The sequence below is a fragment of the Leptodactylus fuscus genome, chromosome 1 (assembly GCF_031893055.1).
Source record: "Leptodactylus fuscus isolate aLepFus1 chromosome 1, aLepFus1.hap2, whole genome shotgun sequence".
Classification (NCBI taxonomy): Eukaryota; Metazoa; Chordata; class Amphibia; order Anura; family Leptodactylidae; genus Leptodactylus; species Leptodactylus fuscus.
This window is the reverse complement of record NC_134265.1, coordinates 16077539-16099698: the sequence shown is the minus strand read 5'-3', so window position 1 is coordinate 16099698 and position 22160 is coordinate 16077539. Positions and strand designations below refer to the sequence as shown.

The following is a 22160-nucleotide window of genomic DNA, read 5'->3' as shown; positions in this document are numbered from 1 at the left end:
TTTGTGATCTGATTCATTTCGGGTCTGGTTTGGGGTCTGATTCATTTCGGGTCTGGTTTGGGGTCTGATTCATTTCTGGTCTGGTTTGGGGTCTGATTCATTTCGGGTCTGGTTTGTGATCTGATTCATTTCGGGTCTGGTTTGGGGTCTGATTCATTTCTGGTCTAGTTTTGGTGTCTGATTCATTTCGGGTCTGGTTTGGGGTCTGATTCATTTCGGGTCTGGTTTGGGGTCTGATTCATTTCGGGTCTGGTTTGGGGTCCGATTCATTTCGGGTCTGATTCATTTCAGGTCTGGTTTTGGTGTCTGATTCATTTCGGGTCTGGTTTGGGGTCTGCTTCATTTCGGGTCTGGTTTGGGGTCTGATTCATTTCGGGTCTGATTCATTTCAAGTCTGGTTTGACATCTGATTCATTTCGGGTTTGGTTTTGGTGTCTGATTCATTTCGGGTCTGGTTTGGGGTCTGATTCATTTCAGGTCTGATTCATTTCAGGTCTGATTCATTTCGGGTCTGGTTTGGGGTCTGATTCATTTCGGATCTGGTTTGGGGTCTGATTCATTTCGGGTCTGATTCATTTCAAGTCTGGTTTGACATCTGATTCATTTCGGGTTTGGTTTTGGTGTCTGATTTATTTCGGGTCTGGTTTGGGGTCTGATTCATTTTGGGTCTGGTTTGACGTCTGATTCATTTCGGGTCTGGTTTGGCATCTGATTCATTTCGGGTCTGGTTTGGGATCAGATTCATTTAGTGTCTGGTTTGGGGTCTGACTCATTTCGGGTCTGGTTTGGGGTCTGATTCATTTTGAGTCTGGTTTGACGTCTGATTCATTTCGGGTCTGGTTTTGGTGTCTCATTCATTTCGGGTCTGGTTTGGGGTCAGATTCATTTCGGGTCTGTTTTGGGGTCTGATTCATTTCGGGTCTGGTTTGGGGTCTGATTCATTTCGGGTCTGGTTTGGGGTCAGATTCATTTAGTGTCTGGTTTGGAGTCTGATTCATGTAGGTTCTGAATTATTTAGGGTCCAGTGATTCATTTCGGGTCTGGTTTGACGTCTGATTAATTTCAGGTGTGGTTTGGCATCTGATTCATTTCGGGTCTGGTTTGAGATCAGATTCATTTAGTGTCTGGTTTGGGGTCTGATTCATTTCGGGTCTGGTTTGTGATCTGATTCATTTCGGGTCTGGTTTGGGGTCTGATTCATTTCTGGTCTGGTTTGGGGTCTGATTCATTTCTGGTCTGGTTTGGGGTCTGATTCATTTCGGGTCTGATTTTACGTCTGATTCATTTCGTGTCTGGTTTGGGGTCTGATTCATTTCAGGTCTGATTCATTTCGGGTCTAGTTTTGGTGTCTGATTCATTTCGGGTCTGGTTTGGGGTCTGATTAATTTCGGGTCTGGTTTGGGGTCTGATTCATTTCGGGTCTGGTTTGGGGTCTGATTCATTTCGGGTCTGATTCATTTCAGGTCTGGTTTTGGTGTCTGATTCATTTCGGGTCTGGTTTGGGGTCTGCTTCATTTCGGGTCTGGTTTGGGGTCTGATTCATTTCGGGTCTGATTCATTTCAAGTCTGGTTTGACATCTGATTCATTTCGGGTTTGGTTTTGGTGTCTGATTCATTTCGGGTCTGGTTTGGGGTCTGATTCATTTCAGGTCTGATTCATTTCAGGTCGGATTCATTTCGGGTCTGGTTTTGGTGTCTGATTCATTTCGGGTCTGGTTTGGGGTCTGATTCATTTCGGATCTGGTTTGGGGTCTGATTCATTTCGGGTCTGATTCATTTCAAGTCTGGTTTGACATCTGATTCATTTCGGGTTTGGTTTTGGTGTCTGATTTATTTCGGGTCTGGTTTGGGGTCTGATTCATTTTGGGTCTGGTTTGACGTCTGATTCATTTCGGGTCTGGTTTGACGTCTGATTCATTTCGGGTCTGTTTTGGCATCTGATTCATTTCGGGTCTGGTTTGGGATCAGATTCATTTAGTGTCTGGTTTGGGGTCTGACTCATTTCGGGTCTGGTTTGGGGTCTGATTCATTTTGAGTCTGGTTTGATGTCTGATTCATTTCGGGTCTGGTTTGGGGTCTGATTCATTTCGGGTCTGTTTTGGCATTTGATTCATTTCGGGTCTGGTTTGGGGTCAGATTCATTTAGTGTCTGGTTTGGGGTCTGATTCATTTCGGGTCTGGTTTGGGGTCTGATTCATTTCGGTTCTGGTTTGGGGTCAGATTCATGTAGGTTCTGAATTATTTAGGGTCCAGTGATTCATTTCGGGTCTGGTTTGACGTCTGATTAATTTCGGGTCTGGTTTGGCATCTGATTCATTTCGGGTCTGGTTTGGGATCAGATTCATTTAGTGTCTGGTTTGGGGTCTGATTCATTTCGGGTCTGGTTTGTGGTCTGATTCATTTCGGGTCTGGTTTGGGGTCTGATTCATTTCTGGTCTGGTTTGGGGTCTGATTCATTTCGGGTCTGATTTTACGTCTGATTCATTTCGTGTCTGGTTTGGGGTCTGATTCATTTCAGGTCTGATTCATTTTGGGTCTAGTTTTGGTGTCTGATTAATTTCGGGTCTGGTTTGGGGTCTGATTCATTTCGTGTCTGGTTTGGGGTCTGATTCATTTCGGGTCTGGTTTGGGGTCTGATTCATTTCGGGTCTGATTCATTTCAGGTCTGGTTTTGGTGTCTGATTCATTTCGGGTCTGGTTTGGGGTCTGATTCATTTCGGGTCTGGTTTGGGGTCTGATTCATTTCGGGTCTGATTCATTTCAGGTCTGGTTTGACATCTGATTCATTTCGGGTTTGGTTTTGGTGTCTGATTCATTTCGGGTCTGGTTTGGGGTCTGATTCATTTCAGGTCTGATTCATTTCGGGTCTGGTTTTGGTGTCTGATTCATTTTGGGTCTGGTTTGGGGTCTGATTCATTTCGGATCTGGTTTGGGGTCTGATTCATTTCGGGTCTGATTCATTTCAAGTCTGGTTTGACATCTGATTCATTTCGGGTTTGGTTTTGGTGTCTGATTTATTTCGGGTCTGGTTTGGGGTCTGATTCATTTTGGGTCTGGTTTGACGTCTGATTCATTTCGGGTCTACTTTGACGTCTGATTCATTTCAGGTCTGTTTTGGCATCTGACTCATTTCGGGTCTGGTTTGGGGTCTGATTCATTTTGAGTCTGGTTTGACGTCTGATTCATTTCGGGTCTGGTTTTGGTGTCTGATTCATTTCGGGTCTGGTTTGGGGTCAGATTAATTTAGTGTCTGGTTTGGGGTCTGATTCATTTCGGGTCTGGTTTGAGGTCTGATTCATTTCGGGTCTGGTTTGGGGTCAGATTCATTTAGTGTCTGGTTTGGAGTCTAATTCATTTCGGGTCTGGTTTGGGATCAGATTCATTTAGTGTCTGGTTTGGGGTCTGATTCATTTCGGGTCTGGTTTGGGATCAGATTCATTTAGTGTCTGGTTTGGGGTCTGATTCATTTCGGGTCTGGTTTGTGGTCTGATTCATTTCGGGTCTGGTTTGGGGTCTGATTCATTTCTGGTCTGGTTTGGGGTCTGATTCATTTTGAGTCTGGTTTGACGTCTGATTCATTTCGGGTCTGGTTTTGGTGTCTGATTCATTTCGAGTCTGGTTTGGGGTCAGATTAATTTAGTGTCTGGTTTGGGGTCTGATTCATTTCGGGTCTGGTTTGGGGTCTGATTCATTTCTGGTCTGGTTTGGGGTCTGATTCATTTCTGGTCTGGTTTGGGGTCAGATTCATTTAGTGTCTGGTTTGGAGTCTAATTCATTTCGGGTCTGGTTTGGGATCAGATTCATTTAGTGTCTGGTTTGGAGTCTGATTCATGTAGGTTCTGAATTATTTAGGATCCAGTGATTCATTTCGGGTCTGGTTTGACGTCTGATTAATTTCGGGTCTGGTTTGGCATCTGATTCATTTCAGGTCTGGTTTGGGATCAGATTCATTTAGTGTCTGGTTTGGGGTCTGATTCATTTCGGGTCTGGTTTGTGGTCTGATTCATTTCGGGTCTGGTTTGGGGTCTGATTCATTTCGGGTCTGGTTTGTGGTCTGATTCATTTCGGGTCTGGTTTGTGGTCTGATTCATTTCTGGTCTGGTTTGGGGTCTGATTCATTTCGGGTCTGGTTTGACATCTGATTCATTTCGGGTCTGATTCATTTCAAGTCTGGTTTGACATCTGATTCATTTCGGGTTTGGTTTTGGTGTCTGATTCATTTCGGGTCTGGTTTGGGGTCTGATTCATTTCAGGTCTGATTCATTTCGGGTCTGGTTTTGGTGTCTGATTTATTTCGGGTCTGGTTTGGGGTCTGATTCATTTTGGGTCTGGTTTGACGTCTGATTCATTTCGAGTCTGGTTTGACGTCTGATTCATTTCGGGTCTGTTTTGGCATCTGATTCATTTCGGGTCTGGTTTGGGATCAGATTCATTTAGTGTCTGGTTTGGGGTCTGACTCATTTCGGGTCTGGTTTGGGGTCTGATTCATTTTGAGTCTGGTTTGACGTCTGATTCATTTCGGGTCTGGTTTTGGTGTCTGATTCATTTCGGGTCTGGTTTGGGGTCAGATTAATTTAGTGTCTGGTTTGGGGTCTGATTCATTTCGGGTCTGGTTTGGGGTCTGATTCATTTCGGGTCTGGTTTGGGGTCAGATTCATTTAGTGTCTGGTTTGGAGTCTAATTCATTTCGGGTCTGGTTTGGGATCAGATTCATTTAGTGTCTGGTTTGGAGTCTGATTCATGTAGGTTCTGAATTATTTAGGGTCCAGTGATTCATTTCGGGTCTGGTTTGACGTCTGATTAATTTCGGGTCTGGTTTGGCATCTGATTCATTTCGGGTCTGGTTTGGGATCAGATTCATTTAGTGTCTGGTTTGGGGTCTGATTCATTTCGGGTCTGGTTTGTGGTCTGATTCATTTCGGGTCTGGTTTGGGGTCTGATTCATTTCTGGTCTGGTTTGGGGTCTGATTCATTTCGGGTCTGATTTTACGTCTGATTCATTTCGTATCTGGTTTGGGGTCTGATTCATTTCAGGTCTGATTCATTTTGGGTCTAGTTTTGGTGTCTGATTAATTTCGGGTCTGGTTTGGGGTCTGATTCATTTCGGGTCTGGTTTGGGGTCTGATTCATTTCGGGTCTGATTCATTTCAGGTCTGGTTTTGGTGTCTGATTCATTTCGGGTCTGGTTTGGGGTCTGATTCATTTCAGGTCTGATTCATTTCGGGTCTGGTTTTGGTGTCTGATTCATTTCGGGTCTGGTTTAGGGTCTGATTCATTTCGGATCTGGTTTGGGGTCTGATTCATTTCAGGTCTGATTCATTTCGGGTCTGGTTTTGGTGTCTGATTCATTTCGGGTCTGGTTTGGGGTCTGATTCATTTCGGATCTGGTTTGGGGTCTGATTCATTTCGGGTCTGATTCATTTCAAGTCTGGTTTGACATCTGATTCATTTCGGGTTTGGTTTTGGTGTCTGATTTATTTCAGGTCTGGTTTGGGGTCTGATTCATTTAGTGTCTGGTTTGGGGTCTGATTCATTTCGGGTCTGGTTTGGAGTCTGATTCATTTCGGGTCTGGTTTGGGGTCTGATTCATTTCTGGTCTGGTTTGGGGTCTGATTCATTTCGGGTCTGATTTTACGTCTGATTCATTTCGTGTCTGGTTTGGGGTCTGATTCATTTCAGGTCTGATTCATTTTGGGTCTAGTTTTGGTGTCTGATTAATTTCGGGTCTGGTTTGGGGTCTGATTCATTTCGTGTCTGGTTTGAGGTCTGATTCATTTCGGGTCTGGTTTGGGGTCTGATTCATTTCGGGTCTGATTCATTTCAGGTCTGGTTTTGGTGTCTGATTCATTTCGGGTCTGGTTTGGGGTCTGATTCATTTCGGGTCTGGTTTGGGGTCTGATTCATTTCGGGTCTGATTCATTTCAGGTCTGGTTTGACATCTGATTCATTTCGGGTTTGGTTTTGGTGTCTGATTCATTTCGGGTCTGGTTTGGGGTCTGATTCATTTCAGGTCTGATTCATTTCGGGTCTGGTTTTGGTGTCTGATTCATTTTGGGTCTGGTTTGGGGTCTGATTCATTTCGGATCTGGTTTGGGGTCTGATTCATTTCGGGTCTGATTCATTTCAAGTCTGGTTTGACATCTGATTCATTTCGGGTTTGGTTTTGGTGTCTGATTTATTTCGGGTCTGGTTTGGGGTCTGATTCATTTTGGGTCTGGTTTGACGTCTGATTCATTTCGGGTCTACTTTGACGTCTGATTCATTTCAGGTCTGTTTTGGCATCTGATTCATTTCGGGTCTGGTTTGGGATCAGAGTCATTTAGTGTCTGGTTTGGGGTCCGACTCATTTCGGGTCTGGTTTGGGGTCTGATTCATTTTGAGTCTGGTTTGACGTCTGATTCATTTCGGGTCTGGTTTTGGTGTCTGATTCATTTCGGGTCTGGTTTGGGGTCAGATTAATTTAGTGTCTGGTTTGGGGTCTGATTCATTTCGGGTCTGGTTTGGGGTCTGATTCATTTCGGGTCTGGTTTGGGGTCAGATTCATTTAGTGTCTGGTTTGGAGTCTAATTCATTTCGGGTCTGGTTTGGGATCAGATTCATTTAGTGTCTGGTTTGGGGTCTGATTCATTTCGGGTCTGGTTTGGGATCAGATTCATTTAGTGTCTGGTTTGGGGTCTGATTCATTTCGGGTCTGGTTTGTGGTCTGATTCATTTCGGGTCTGGTTTGGGGTCTGATTCATTTCTGGTCTGGTTTGGGGTCTGATTCATTTTGAGTCTGGTTTGACGTCTGATTCATTTCGGGTCTGGTTTTGGTGTCTGATTCATTTCGGGTCTGGTTTGGGGTCAGATTAATTTAGTGTCTGGTTTGGGGTCTGATTCATTTCGGGTCTGGTTTGGGGTCTGATTCATTTCGGGTCTGGTTTGACATCTGATTCATTTCGGGTCTGATTCATTTCAAGTCTGGTTTGACATCTGATTCATTTCGGGTTTGGTTTTGGTGTCTGATTCATTTCGGGTCTGGTTTGGGGTCTGATTCATTTCAGGTCTGATTCATTTCGGGTCTGGTTTTGGTGTCTGATTTATTTCGGGTCTGGTTTGGGGTCTGATTCATTTTGGGTCTGGTTTGACGTCTGATTCATTTCGAGTCTGGTTTGACGTCTGATTCATTTCGGGTCTGTTTTGGCATCTGATTCATTTCGGGTCTGGTTTGGGATCAGATTCATTTAGTGTCTGGTTTGGGGTCTGACTCATTTCGGGTCTGGTTTGGGGTCTGATTCATTTTGAGTCTGGTTTGACGTCTGATTCATTTCGGGTCTGGTTTTGGTGTCTGATTCATTTCGGGTCTGGTTTGGGGTCAGATTAATTTAGTGTCTGGTTTGGGGTCTGATTCATTTCGGGTCTGGTTTGGGGTCTGATTCATTTCGGGTCTGGTTTGGGGTCAGATTCATTTAGTGTCTGGTTTGGAGTCTAATTCATTTCGGGTCTGGTTTGGGATCAGATTCATTTAGTGTCTGGTTTGGAGTCTGATTCATGTAGGTTCTGAATTATTTAGGGTCCAGTGATTCATTTCGGGTCTGGTTTGACGTCTGATTAATTTCGGGTCTGGTTTGGCATCTGATTCATTTCGGGTCTGGTTTGGGATCAGATTCTTTTAGTGTCTGGTTTGGGGTCTGATTCATTTCGGGTCTGGTTTGTGGTCTGATTCATTTCGGGTCTGGTTTGGGGTCTGATTCATTTCTGGTCTGGTTTGGGGTCTGATTCATTTCGGGTCTGATTTTACGTCTGATTCATTTCGTATCTGGTTTGGGGTCTGATTCATTTCAGGTCTGATTCATTTTGGGTCTAGTTTTGGTGTCTGATTAATTTCGGGTCTGGTTTGGGGTCTGATTCATTTCGTGTCTGGTTTGGGGTCTGATTCATTTCGGGTCTTGTTTGGGGTCTGATTCATTTCAGGTCTGATTCATTTCAGGTCTGGTTTTGGTGTCTGATTCATTTCGGGTCTGGTTTGGGGTCTGATTCATTTCAGGTCTGATTCATTTCGGGTCTGGTTTTGGTGTCTGATTCATTTCGGGTCTGGTTTGGGGTCTGATTCATTTTGGATCTGGTTTGGGGTCTGATTCATTTCAGGTCTGATTCATTTCGGGTCTGGTTTTGGTGTCTGATTCATTTTGGGTCTGGTTTGGGGTCTGATTCATTTCGGATCTGGTTTGGGGTCTGATTCATTTCGGGTCTGATTCATTTCAAGTCTGGTTTGACATCTGATTCATTTCGGGTTTGGTTTTGGTGTCTGATTTATTTCGGGTCTGGTTTGGGGTCTGATTCATTTAGTGTCTGGTTTGGGGTCTGATTCATTTCGGGTCTGGTTTGGAGTCTGATTCATGTAGGTTCTGAATAATTTAGGGTCCGGTCTTTGTTTTTGGGTTGTCCTCATGCACCTTATAGCTACAAGCCTTCCTATCCATGACTGTACCCACACACTCGGCCCGCTGGTAACATCTTCCTCTGTACATACAATGGCTAATACTTGAGATGTTCAGTAATCTGAGGCTGTGACCAATCTCAGTGTCCTCAATAGTAGACAAAGATTTACAGATTTGTTTCACTTGCAATAACAAGTAATATTAAAGGGTCATAGTTCACTTTCCAGTATATGAAGTGCTGGGGACGCGGCGTCTGCCAGAAATACCCAGAATTTTATGTATTACTGTAATAAATGCAAATATCTTTCCCAGCAGGGAGTGGATTGGAAGTTATTTGCACATTATTACAGGATGGGGCGGGGGGGGGGGGGGGGGACTGCCTGTAAATAGGGAACCTCAGATATAACTTGCTGCAGACATGGCCGCACTATATACTCTGTACTATATAAATAATGCCTAGACTGGACTATAGACTAGACTATATCATAATGTCTAGACTGGATACAATGTATCGGTGTGTAGTCCAGGCTGTTGAGCTCACAGAGCACTGTCTGGCCTGGATACAATGTATCAGCTGAGAGCAGGACTAGCTATGCCCTGGGTTACTGTCTCTGAATGCTGATATCAATATGGACAAAATGTGGTTGTCACGTTTCTCAGAGAACCTGTATACATCTGTATACTCCCCACACATCACAGATACTAATGCTGTGGTTGCTATGATCCTAGGGGGCGCTATGTACGTAACTTCTGTATTCTGTGTATATGGGTAAGGATTATATAACAGGAATTACATGAACTGTCCCCAGTGACTGAACACACTAATGAGAGGTCGTACTGCAGAGGAGGAGGGCGCTGCCGAGTAATGAGGACACGGCCTCACGGTATATACCGTATCTATGTCACCTACCCCATGGCATGTAAGATCTAGGACACAGACTGATACATTGTAGCCAACTAGCAGAACGATTAATTTATCAGCAGCTGATGTGTTGAGCTCACAGAGCATTACCTAGACTGGATACAATGTATCAGTGTGGAGTCCAGCTTGTTGAGCTCACAGAGCATTGTCTAGACTGGATACAATGTATCATCTGAGAGCAGGACTAGCTATGTACAGGGTCATTGCCTCTGAATGTCAGTCACTGACAGCAAGCAGAGATCTTGTACATGGGGAAGAATAGAAACACAAAGTACAGTTAGGGCCAGAAATATTTGGACAGTGACACAATTTTCGCGAGTTGGGCTCTGCATGCCACCACATTGGTTTTGAAATGAAACCTCTACAACAGAATTCAAGTGCAGATTGTAACGTTTAATTTGAAGGGTTGAACAAAAATATCTGATAGAAAATGTAGGAATTGTACACATTTCTTTACAAACACTCCACATTTTAGGAGCTCAAAAGTAATTGGACAAATAAACATAACCCAAACAAAATATTTTTATTTTCAATATTTTGTTGCGAATCCTTTGGAGGCAATCACTGCCTTACGTCTGGAACCCATGGACATCACCAAACGCTGGGTTTCCTCCTTCTTAATGCTTTGCCAGGCCTTTACAGCCGCAGCCTTCAGGTCTTGCTTGTTTGTGGGTCTTTCCGCCTTAAGTCTGGATTTGAGCAAGTGAAATGCATGCTCAATTGGGTTAAGATCTGGTGATTGACTTGGCCATTGCAGAATGTTCCACTTTTTTGCACTCATGAACTCCTGGGTAGCTTTGGCTGTATGCTTGGGGTCATTGTCCATCTGTACTATGAAGCGCCGTCCGATCAACTTGGCAGCATTTGGCTGAATCTGGGCTGAAAGTATATCCTGGTACACTTCAGAATTCATCCGGCTACTCTTGTCTGCTGTTATGTCATCAATAAACACAAGTGACCCAGTGCCATTGAAAGCCATGCATGCCCATGCCATCACGTTGCCTCCACCATGTTTTACAGAGGATGTGGTGTGCCTTGGATCATGTGCCGTTCCCTTTCTTCTCCAAACTTTTTTCTTCCCATCATTCTGGTACAGGTTGATCTTTGTCTCATCTGTCCATAGAATACTTTTCCAGAACTGAGCTGGCTTCTTGAGGTGTTTTTCAGCAAATTTAACTCTGGCCTGTCTGTTTTTGGAATTGATGAATGGTTTGCATCTAGATGTGAACCCTTCGTATTTACTTTCATGGAGTCTTCTCTTTACTGTTGACTTAGAGACAGATACACCTACTTCACTGAGAGTGTTCTGGACTTCAGTTGATGTTGTGAACGGGTTCTTCTTGACCAAAGAAAGTATGCGGCGATCATCCACCACTGTTGTCATCCGTGGACGCCCAGGCCTTTTTGAGTTCCCAAGCTCACCAGTCAATTCCTTTTTTCTTAGAATGTACCCGACTGTTGATTTTGCTACTCCAAGCATGTCTGCTATCTCTCTGATGGATTTTTTCTTTCTTTTCAGCCTCAGGACGTTCTGCTTCACCTCAATTGAGAGTTCCTTTGACCGCATGTTGTCTGGTCACAGCAACAGCTTCCAAATGCAAAACCACACACCTGGAATCAACCCCAGACCTTTTAACTACTTCATTGATTACAGGTTTACGAGGGAGACGCCTTCAGTGTTAATTGCAGCCCTTAGAGTCCATTGTCCAATTACTTTTGGTCCCTTGAAAAAGAGGACGCTATGCATTACAGAGCTATGATTCCTAAACCCTTTCTCCGATTTGGATGTGGAAACTCTCATATTGCAGCTGGGAGTGTGCACTTTCAGCCCATATTATATATATAATTGTATTTCTGAACATGTTTTAGTAAACAGCTAAAATAACAAAACTTGTGTCACTGTCCAAATATTTCTGGCCCTAACTGTATATTAGAAAGTTGAAGGATTTCCTGCTATAAATCTGCCCTGTGTGAACATACCCTTAGGGTGCATTCACGCGGAGTAAACGCGCCGCGCAGTGTGGCGCGTTTACGCCGCTTTTTTTACGGTGCGCGATTACGCCGCGATAACGCCGCATCGTAAAAAAAGCGGCGTAAACGCGCCACATTGCGCGGCGCGTTTACGCCGTGTGAATGCACCCTTACACTGCCTGTATGATACTGATTATATTAGTATAATATTACACCCCTAGGAGACACTACAGCTCCATCCTCCTCTATCACTGGTCACATCACCCTCCAATACAGAACCCCAGACCCCCCTCCCCCTCCTCTCTTCTGCTGTCAGTGCACACTAGAGGGGGGTGCAGTTATTATGGTGTCAGCACCAGGAGGGAGCTCAGCTCCGCTGCTTTACAGGATGTCATTAACCCTGTGTGTGCCTCCCTGTGCAGCCTGCAACAGATTCATTACCAGGGCGTCCTCCACGATGGTGGCGGGTGTAGCAAAATCAAAGAGTTCTCCATTACATGACCAGAAATTGTTGCGTCGTCCTGCAACTCTTACATTAGCAAAGGAGTCACAAGCCGACCCAGGAATGGGAGTGGAGCGAGGGGGGCTTCATAAATCAAGGGATTGCTCATGCAATCGCTGATCGCTGTATTATTCAATATGTTGGACTTATACCAGAGAAATAGCAGCAATCGCTACCAGACCGTGGAGTCTGAGGGGGCCCCTCTACAAGACCCCAGTATTATAGATAACATATGGTAAGCAGGGGGGCCCCTCTACAAGACCCCAGTATTATAGATAACATGGTAAGCAGGGGGCCCCTCTACAAGACCCCAGTATTATAGATAACATATGATAAGCAGGGGGCCCCTCTACAAGACCCCAGTATTATAGATAACATATGGTAAGCAGGGGGCCCCTCTACAAGACCCCAGTATTATAGATAACATATGGTAAGCGGGGGACCCCTCTACAAGACCCCAGTATTATAGATAACATATGGTAAGCAGGGGGGCCCCTTTACAAGACCCCAGTATTATAGATAACATATGGTAAGCAGGGGGCCCCTTTACAAGACCCCAGTATTATAGATAACATGGTAAGCAGGGGGCCCCTCTACAAGACCCCAGTATTATAGATAACATGGTAAGCAGGGGGCCCCTCTACAAGACCCCAGTATTATAGATAACATATGATAAGCAGGGGGCCCCTCTACAAGACCCCAGTATTATAGATAACATATGGTAAGCAGGGGGCCCCTCTACAAGACCCCAGTATTATAGATAACATATGGTAAGCGGGGGACCCCTCTACAAGACCCCAGTATTATAGATAACATATGGTAAGCAGGGGGGCCCCTTTACAAGACCCCAGTATTATAGATAACATATGGTAAGCGGGGGGCCCCTCTACAAGACCCCAGTATTATAGATAACATATGGTAAGCAGGGGGCCCCTTTACAAGACCCCAGTATTATAGATAACATATGGTAAGCGGGGGGCCCCTCTACAAGACCCCAGTATTATAGATAACATATGGTAAGTGGGGGGGGGGCCCTCTACAAGACCCCAGTATTATAGATAACACATGGTAAGCAGGGGGCCCCTCTACAAGACCCCAGTATTATAAATAACATATGGTAAGTGGGGGGGGGGCCCTCTACAAGACCCCAGTATTATAGATAACATATGATAAGCAGGGGGGACCCTCTACAAGACCCCAGTATTATAGATAACATATGGTAAGCAGGGGGCCCCTCTACAAGACCCCAGTATTATAGATAACATATGGTAAGCAGGGGGCCCCTCTACAAGACCCCAGTGTTATAGATAACACATGGTAAGCAGGGGGCCCCTCTACAAGACCCCAGTATTATAGATAACATGGTAAGCAGGGGGCCCCTCTACAAGACCCCAGTATTATAGATAACATATGGTAAGCAGGGGGCCCCTCTACAAGACCCCAGTGTTATAGATAACATATGGTAAGCAGGGGGCCCCTCTACAAGACCCCAGTATTATAGATAACATATGGTAAGCAGGGGCCCCTCTACAAGACCCCAGTATTATAGATAACATATGGTAAGCAGGGGGGCCCTCTACAAGACCCCAGTATTATAGATAACATATGGTAAGCAGGGGGGCCCTCTACAAGACCCCAGTATTATAGATAACATATGGTAAGCAGGGGGGCCCCTCTACAAGACCCCAGTATTATAGATAACACATGGTAAGCAGGGGGGCCCTCTACAAGACCCCAGTATTATACATAACATATGGTAAGTGGGGGCCCCCTCTACAAGACCCCAGTATTATAGATAACATATGGTAAGTGGGGGCCCCTCTACAAGACCCCAGTATTATAGATAACATATGGTAAGCAGGGGACCCCTCTACAAGACCCCAATGTTATAGATAACATATAGCAAGCAGGGGGCCCCTCTACAAGACCCCAGTATTATGGATAACATATGGTAAGCGGGGGGCCCCTCTACAAGACCTCAATGTTATAGATAACATATGGTAAGCAGGGGGCCCCTCTACAAGACCCCAGTATTATAGATAACATATGGTAAGCAGGGGGGCCCCTCTACAAGACCCCAGTATTATAGATAACATATGGTAAGTGGGGGCCCCTCTACAAGACCCCAGTATTATAGATAACATATGGTAAGCAGGGGGGCCCCTCTACAAGACCCCAGTATTATAGATAACATATGGTAAGTAAGGGGCCCCTCTACAAGACCCCAGTATTATAGATAACACATGGTAAGCAGGGGCCCCTCTACAAGACCCCAGTATTATAGATATCATATGGTAAGTGAGGGGCCCCTCTACAAGACCCCAGTATTATAGATAACATATGGTAAGCAGGGGGCCCCTCTACAAGACCCCAGTATTATAGATAACATATGGTAAGTAAGGGGCCCCTCTACAAGACCCCAGTATTATAGATAACACATGGTAAGCAGGGGCCCCTCTACAAGACCCCAGTATTATAGATATCATATGGTAAGTGAGGGGCCCCTCTACAAGACCCCAGTATTATAGATAACATATGGTAAGCGGGGGGCCCCTCTACAAGACCCCAATGTTATAGATAACATATAGCAAGCAGGGGGCCCCTCTACAAGACCCCAGTATTATAGATAACATATGGTAAGCGGGGGGCCCCTCTACAAGACCCCAATGTTATAGATAACATATAGCAAGCAGGGGGCCCCTCTATAAGACCCCAGTATTATAGATAACATATGGTAAGCAGGGGCCCCTCTACAAGACCCCAGTATTATAGATAACATATGGTAAGTAAGGGGCCCCTCTACAAGACCCCAGTATTATAGATAACACATGGTAAGCAGGGGCCCCTCTACAAGACCCCAGTATTATAGATATCATATGGTAAGTGAGGGGCCCCTCTACAAGACCCCAGTATTATAGATAACATATGGTAAGCGGGGGGCCCCTCTACAAGACCCCAATGTTATAGATAACATATAGCAAGCAGGGGGCCCCTCTACAAGACCCCAGTATTATAGATAACATATGGTAAGCGGGGGGCCCCTCTACAAGACCCCAATGTTATAGATAACATATAGCAAGCAGGGGGCCCCTCTACAAGAACCCAGTATTATAGATAACATATGGTAAGCGGGGGGCCCCTCTACAAGACCCCAGTATTATAGATAACATATGGTAAGCAGGGGCCCCTCTTCAAGACCCCAGTATTATAGATAACATATGGTAAGCAGGGGGGCCCTCTACAAGACCCCAGTATTATAGATAACATATGGTAAGCAGGGGGGCCCCTCTACAAGACCCCAGTATTATAGATAACATATGGTAAGCAGGGGGGCCCCTCTACAAGACCCCAGTATTATAGATAATATATGGTAAGCAGGGGGCCCCTCTACAAGACCCCAGTATTATAGATAACATATGGTAAGCAGGGGGCCCCTCTACAAGACCCCAGTATTATAGATAACATATGGTAAGCAGGGGCCCCTCTTCAAGACCCCAGTATTATAGATAACATATGGTAAGCAGGGGGCCCCTCTACAAGACCCCAGTATTATAGATAACATATGGTAAGCAGGGGGGCCCCTCTACAAGACCCCAGTATTATAGATAACATATGGTAAGCAGGGGGACCCCTCTACAAGACCCCAGTATTATAGATAACATATGGTAAGCAGGGGGCCCCTCTACAAGACCCCAGTATTATAGATAACATATGGTAAGCAGGGGGGCCCCTCTACAAGACCCCAGTATTATAGATAACATATGGTAAGCAGGGGGACCCCTCTACAAGACCCCAGTATTATAGATAACATATGGTAAGCAGGGGGCCCCTCTACATGACCCCAGTATTATAGATAACATATGGTAAGCAGGGGGCCCTCTACATGACCCCAGTATTATAGATAACATATGGTAAGCAGGGGGACCCCTCTACAAGACCCCAGTATTATAGATAACATATGGTAAGCAGGGGGCCCCTCTACAAGACCCCAGTATTATAGATAACATATGGTAAGTGGGGGCCCCTTTACAAGACCCCAGTATTATAGATAACATATGGTAAGCGGGGGGGCCCCTCTACAAGACCCCAGTATTATAGATAACATATGGTAAGCAGGGGACCCCTCTACATGACCCCAGTATTATAGATAACATATGGTAAGCAGGGACCCCTCTACAAGACCCCAGTATTATAGATAACATGGTAAGCGGGGGGGCCCCTCTACAAGACCCCAGTATTATAGATAACATATGGTAAGTGGGGGCCCCTCTACAAGACACCAGAATTATAGATAACATATGGTAAGTGGGGGCCCCTCTACAAGACACCAGAATTATAGATAACATATGGTAAGTGGGGGCCCCTCTACAAGACCCCAGTATTATAGATAACATATGGTAAGCAGGGGGCCCCTCTACAAGACCCCAGTATTATAGATAACATATGGTAAATGGGGGCCCCTCTACAAGACCCCAGTATTATAGATAACATATGGTAAGCAGGGGGGCCCCTCTACAAGACCCCAGTATTATGGATAACATATGGTAAGCAGGGGCCCCTCTACAAGACCCCAGTATTATAGATAACATATGGTAAGTGGGGGCCCCTCTACAAGACCCCAGTATTATAGATAACATATGGTAAGCAGGGGGGCCCCTCTACAAGACCCCAGTATTATAGATAACATATGGTAAGCAGGGGGCCCCTCTACAAGACCCCAGTATTATAGATAACATATGGTAAGCAGGGGGGCCCTCTACAAGACCCCAGTATTATAGATAACATGGTAAGCAGGGGGGCCCCTCTACAAGACCCCAGTATTATAGATAACATATGGTAAGCAGGGGGCCCCTCTACAAGACCCCAGTATTATAGATAACATATGGTAAGCAGGGGGGCCCTCTACAAGACCCCAGTATTATAGATAACATATGGTAAGCAGGGGGGCCCTCTACAAGACCCCAGTATTATAGATAACATATGGTAAGCAGGGGGGCCCTCTACAAGACCCCAGTATTATAGATAATATATGGTAAGCAGGGGGCCCCTCTACAAGACCCCAGTATTATAGATAACATATGGTAAGCAGGGGGCCCCTCTACAAGACCCCAGTATTATAGATAACATATGGTAAGCAGGGGGGCCCTCTACAAGACCCCCGTATTATAGATAATATATGGTAAGCAGGGGGCCCCTCTACAAGACCCCAGTATTATAGATAACATATGGTAAGCAGGGGCCCCTCTACAAGACCCCAGTATTATAGATAACATATGGTAAGCAGGGGGGCCCCTCTACAAGACCCCAGTATTATAGATAACATATGGTAAGCAGGGGGGCCCCTCTACAAGACCCCAGTATTATAGATAACATATGGTAAGCAGGGGCCCCTCTACAAGACCCCAGTATTATAGATAACATATGGTAAGCAGGGACCCCTCTACAAGACCCCAGTATTATAGATAACATATGGTAAGCAGGGGGCCCCTCTACAAGACCCCAGTATTATAGATAACATATGGTAAGCGGGGGGGCCCCTCTACAAGACCCCAGTATTATAGATAACATATGGTAAGCGGGGGGGCCCCTCTACAAGACCCCAGTATTATAGATAACATATGGTAAGCAGGGGGGCCCTCTACAAGACCCCAGTATTATAGATAACATATGGTAAGCAGGGGGGCCCCTCTACAAGACCCCAGTATTATAGATAACATATGGTAAGCAGGGGGGCCCTCTACAAGACCCCAGTATTATAGATAACACATGGTAAGCAGGGGGGCCCCTCTACAAGACCCCAGTATTATAGATAACATATGGTAAGCAGGGGGCCCCTCTACAAGACCCCAGTATTATAGATAACATATGGTAAGTGGGGGCCCCTCTACAAGACCCCAGTATTATAGATAACATATGGTAAGCAGGGGGCCCCTCTACAAGACCCCAGTATTATAGATAACATATGATAAGCGGGGGGCCCCTCTACAAGACCCCAGTATTATAGATAACATATGGTAAGCAGGGGGCCCCTCTACAAGACCCCAGTATTATAGATAACATATGGTAAGCAGGGGACCCCTCTACAAGACCCCAGAATTATAGATAACATGGTAAGTGGGGTCCCTCTACAAGACCCCAGTATTATAGATAACATATGGTAAGCAGGGGGGCCCTCTACAAGACCCCAGTATTATAGATAACATGGTAAGTGGGGTCCCTCTACAAGACCCCAGTATTATAGATAACATATGGTAAGCAGGGGGGCCCCTGTACAAGACCCCTGTATTATAGATAACATATGGTAAGCAGGGGGCCCCTCTACAAGACCCCAGTATTATAGATAACATATGGTAAGCAGGGGGCCCCTCTACAAGACCCCAGTATTATAGATAACATATGGTAAGTGGGGGCCCCTCTACAAGACCCCAGTATTATAGATAACACATGGTAAGCAGGGGGCCCCTCTACAAGACCCCAGTATTATAGATAACATATGGTAAGTGGGGGCCCCTCTACAAGACCCCAGTATTATAGATAACATATGGTAAGTGGGGGCCCCTCTACAAGACCCCAGTATTATAGATAACATATGGTAAGTGGGGGCCCCTCTACAAGACCCCAGTATTATAGATAATATATGGTAAGCAGGGGGGCCCTCTACAAGACCCCAGTATTATAGATAACATATGGTAAGTGGGGGCCTCTCTACAAGACCCCAGTATTATAGATAACATATGGTAAGCAGGGGGCCCCTCTACAAGACCTCTGTATTATAGATAACATATGGTAAGCCGGGGGCCCCTCTACAAGACCCCAGTATTATAGATAACATGGTAAGCAGGGGGGCCCCTCTACAAGACTCCAGTATTATAGATAACATGGTAAGTGGGGGCCCCTCTACAAGACTCCAGTATTATAGATAACATATGGTAAGCAGGGGGGCCCCTCTACAAGACCCCAGTATTATAGATAACATATGGTAAGTGGGGGCCCCTCTACAAGACTCTAGTATTTTAGATAACATATGGTAAGCAGGGGGCCCCTCTACAAGACCCCAGTATTATAGATAACATATGGTAAGTGGGGACCCCTCTACAAGACTCTAGTATTATAGATAACATATGGTAAGCAGGGGGCCCCTCTACAAGACCCCAGTATTATAGATAACATATGGTAAGCAGGGGGCCCCTATTACAAATTTTTCATTGGCACCAAAGTTTCATGTTCAATATCTGGCCATAAATCTAAACAGCTCCTAATACTACACAAAGGACAAAACTGTCTGCCTGTAGCCACCACTAGGGGGAGCTCACTGCATAGGAAGTTATACAGCCAGTATTAAACTGAAAGGAGGTCACAGTGAGCGCACCCTAGTGGTGGCTGCAGGAAAATGCTTTGACTCTGTAAAAATGGAAGCTTATCAGCGCCCCTTGATAGTCTTTAACCATCTTAGCGGTGACATCTTTTGTCTTTATCAGTTGCCAGTGGATGTGACCATGAATGGAGGATCTGTCTATGGTGGGGACGTGATCTCCTTATTGTGGATTCCCTAAAACTGCAAAGTTTTTAAAACGATTTCTTATTACTATGGTGATGTTCGCATGTTGCAGAGCGACAGATTTTTTCCATTTCCATTGCGCAGAGTGAACTTTCCTTCCTTGCGCCAGTCCTGCCCGGGTTTGCAGTATTGCCGTGTATTTGTACAGGGCGCACACGCAGGACACATATTACTATTATATCGTCTCTGTTTCTCTGTTAGTTTTGCATCTCGCTGTATCTGCGGTCCCCCTGCTGGTTGGGCAGTGATCAGACTGCGCTTGTGCGGTTGCGTCCTGTTTGCACGGCTCTTCCCTCTTCCTCCTTCATGTGTGTGCTGGGTGCATTGCGTGGTGCACAGGCAGCTGCACATGCTCACTCGGCAGCTCTCCATCCTCCAGGCTTCCCTGTGCTCGAGCAGCAGCGATGATTCTGGCAGCACAATGCCCCTTCCATGCAGTAGCCGTGGCGGTGGGCCCGTCTCTGGCCGTGAGCCCCCTGTGAGCCCATAGAGGGACAGTGGGAGGACGCGGCGGGCACCGCATGTACTCACTGCAGTGACATCTCCCACGTCGCCTTCATCATCCTCCTCAGACACAATCATGGATTTCAGCAATTCCTCCGTATTCGATCAACATAAAGGTGAGTCCTCCATGGATTGCACAATCGCTGCTCCGTATACGCTCTTAACTCCTTCATGCCCAGCCTCAATCTCGGGAACGGATCACGTGACCGCGCAGGATACGGCGAGATCGTCCTCTGTATGATAACATCGTTAATGGTTAATCCCGGACACTTCCCGTTATAATAATCCGGTGGAGAATCCCGGGGGAGGTTTCGTTACGTTGTCGTTATCACTGATCGCTGTGATCCTGTACAAGGTCTGCTGAGATGTTTGGCTGATACCGGAGAGAAGTAGCTGCACACTGGTGATAGAGGGGCTGGAGGGAATTTTATCTCCATTCTTATATGTCGCCATCATATTCCGCAGAGGTGTACAGATATTACCACCCGCTATTGTGAGGTCGGGGGTCTGTGTATCATTAGGGTCAGGGTCTATCAGTAAGGTATATACAAGCTCCATATAGACCTGGCGCAGATTCGTATCTAGGACCCCAGCAGTAACTACTGAGCCATTATGCTAACCACTGAACCACCATACTAACCACTGAGTCACCATAATAATCATTGAGTAATCATACTAACCACTGAGTCACCATACTAACCACTGAACCACCGTAATAATCATTGCGTAATCATACTAACCACTGAGTCAACATACTAACCACTGAACCACCGTAATAATCATTGAGTGATCATACTAACCACTGAGTCACCATACTAACCACCAACCCAACATGCCAGCCATTGAGTCACCATGCTAACCACTGAACCACCATAATAATCATTGAGTAATCATACTAACCACTGAGTCACCATGCTAACCACTGAACCACCATAATAATCACTGAGTAATCATACTAACCACTGAGTCACCATGCTAACCACTGAACCACCATAATAATCCTTGAGTAATCATACTAACCACTGAGTCACCATACTAACCACTGAACCACCATAATAATCATTGAGTAATCATACTAACCACTGAGTCACCATGCTAACCACTGAACCACCATAATAATCATTGAGTAATCATACTAACCACTGAGTCACCATGCTAACCACTGAACCACCATAATAATCATTGAGTTATCATACTAACCACTGAGTCACCATGCTAACCACTGAACCACCATAATAATCATTGAGTAATCATACTAACCAGCAACCCAACATGCTAAACATTGAGTCACCATGCTAACCACTGAGTCGCCATACTAACGACTGAACAACCATAATAACCATTCAGTCACCATACTACCGACCCACCATTCTAAATGTTGAGTCACCATGCTAACCACTGAGTCACCATATAAACCAACGACACACCATTCTAAATATTGAGTCACCATGCTAACCACTGAGTCACCATACTAACCACCGACCCACCATGCTAACCACTGAGTCACCATACTAACCAACAACCCAACATGCTAACCATTGAGTCACCATACTAACCACTGAACCACCATGCTAACCACTGAGTCACCATACTAACCACCAACCCAACATGCTAACCATTGAGTCACCATACTAACCACTGAACCACCATAATAATCATTCAGTCACAATACTAACCACTGAGACACCATACTAACCACTGACCTACCATTCTAAACATTGAGTCACCATGCTATCTACTGAGTCACCATACTATCCACTGAACCACCATGCTAACCACTGAACCACCATTCTAATCATTCAGTCACCATGCTAACCACTAAGCCAACATATTAAGCCACCAACCCACCATGTTAAATATTGAATCATCATACTAATCATTCAGTCACCATGCTAACCACTGACCCACCATGCTACATAGAGTCATCATGCTAATTATTCATGCACCATGTTAACCGCTGAGCCATAATGCTAACCATTGAGACACAATGATAATCATAGAGTCACCATGCTAACTACTGAGCCATCTTGCTAACCACTGAATCATCTTTCTGATCACTGGGCTACAATGTTAACCACTGAGTCACCATGCTAATTATTGAGTCATTATGCTAACCACAGGGGAAAGCTACAGCATAAGTACTGATGGCTACCAGATTTGTGGGAAATATCTCTGAGTAGGGCACAGGATGACAACTATGTAACAGAGCTGCTAAACCACAACCAGTGTGAACTTGGCCTTACTTTCCCTTAAAGAGGAAAAGGTCTTTTTTTTTTTTTTTCT

The 22160-nt window shown here is 45.3% G+C and overlaps 1 protein-coding gene across 1 annotated transcript in view; it reads left to right on the top strand.

The window, feature by feature from the left end:
• The first annotated feature begins 19713 nt into the window (after window positions 1-19713).
• ANKRD55 (ankyrin repeat domain 55) overlaps window positions 19714-22160 on the top strand; it is a 51115-nt gene continuing 48668 nt past the window's right edge. The window contains exon 1 of the mRNA XM_075267357.1: window positions 19714-19993. Within this exon, the coding sequence (XP_075123458.1) occupies window positions 19954-19993 (40 nt within the window). The 5' untranslated portion in view covers window positions 19714-19953. The remainder of the gene's footprint in view (window positions 19994-22160) is intronic.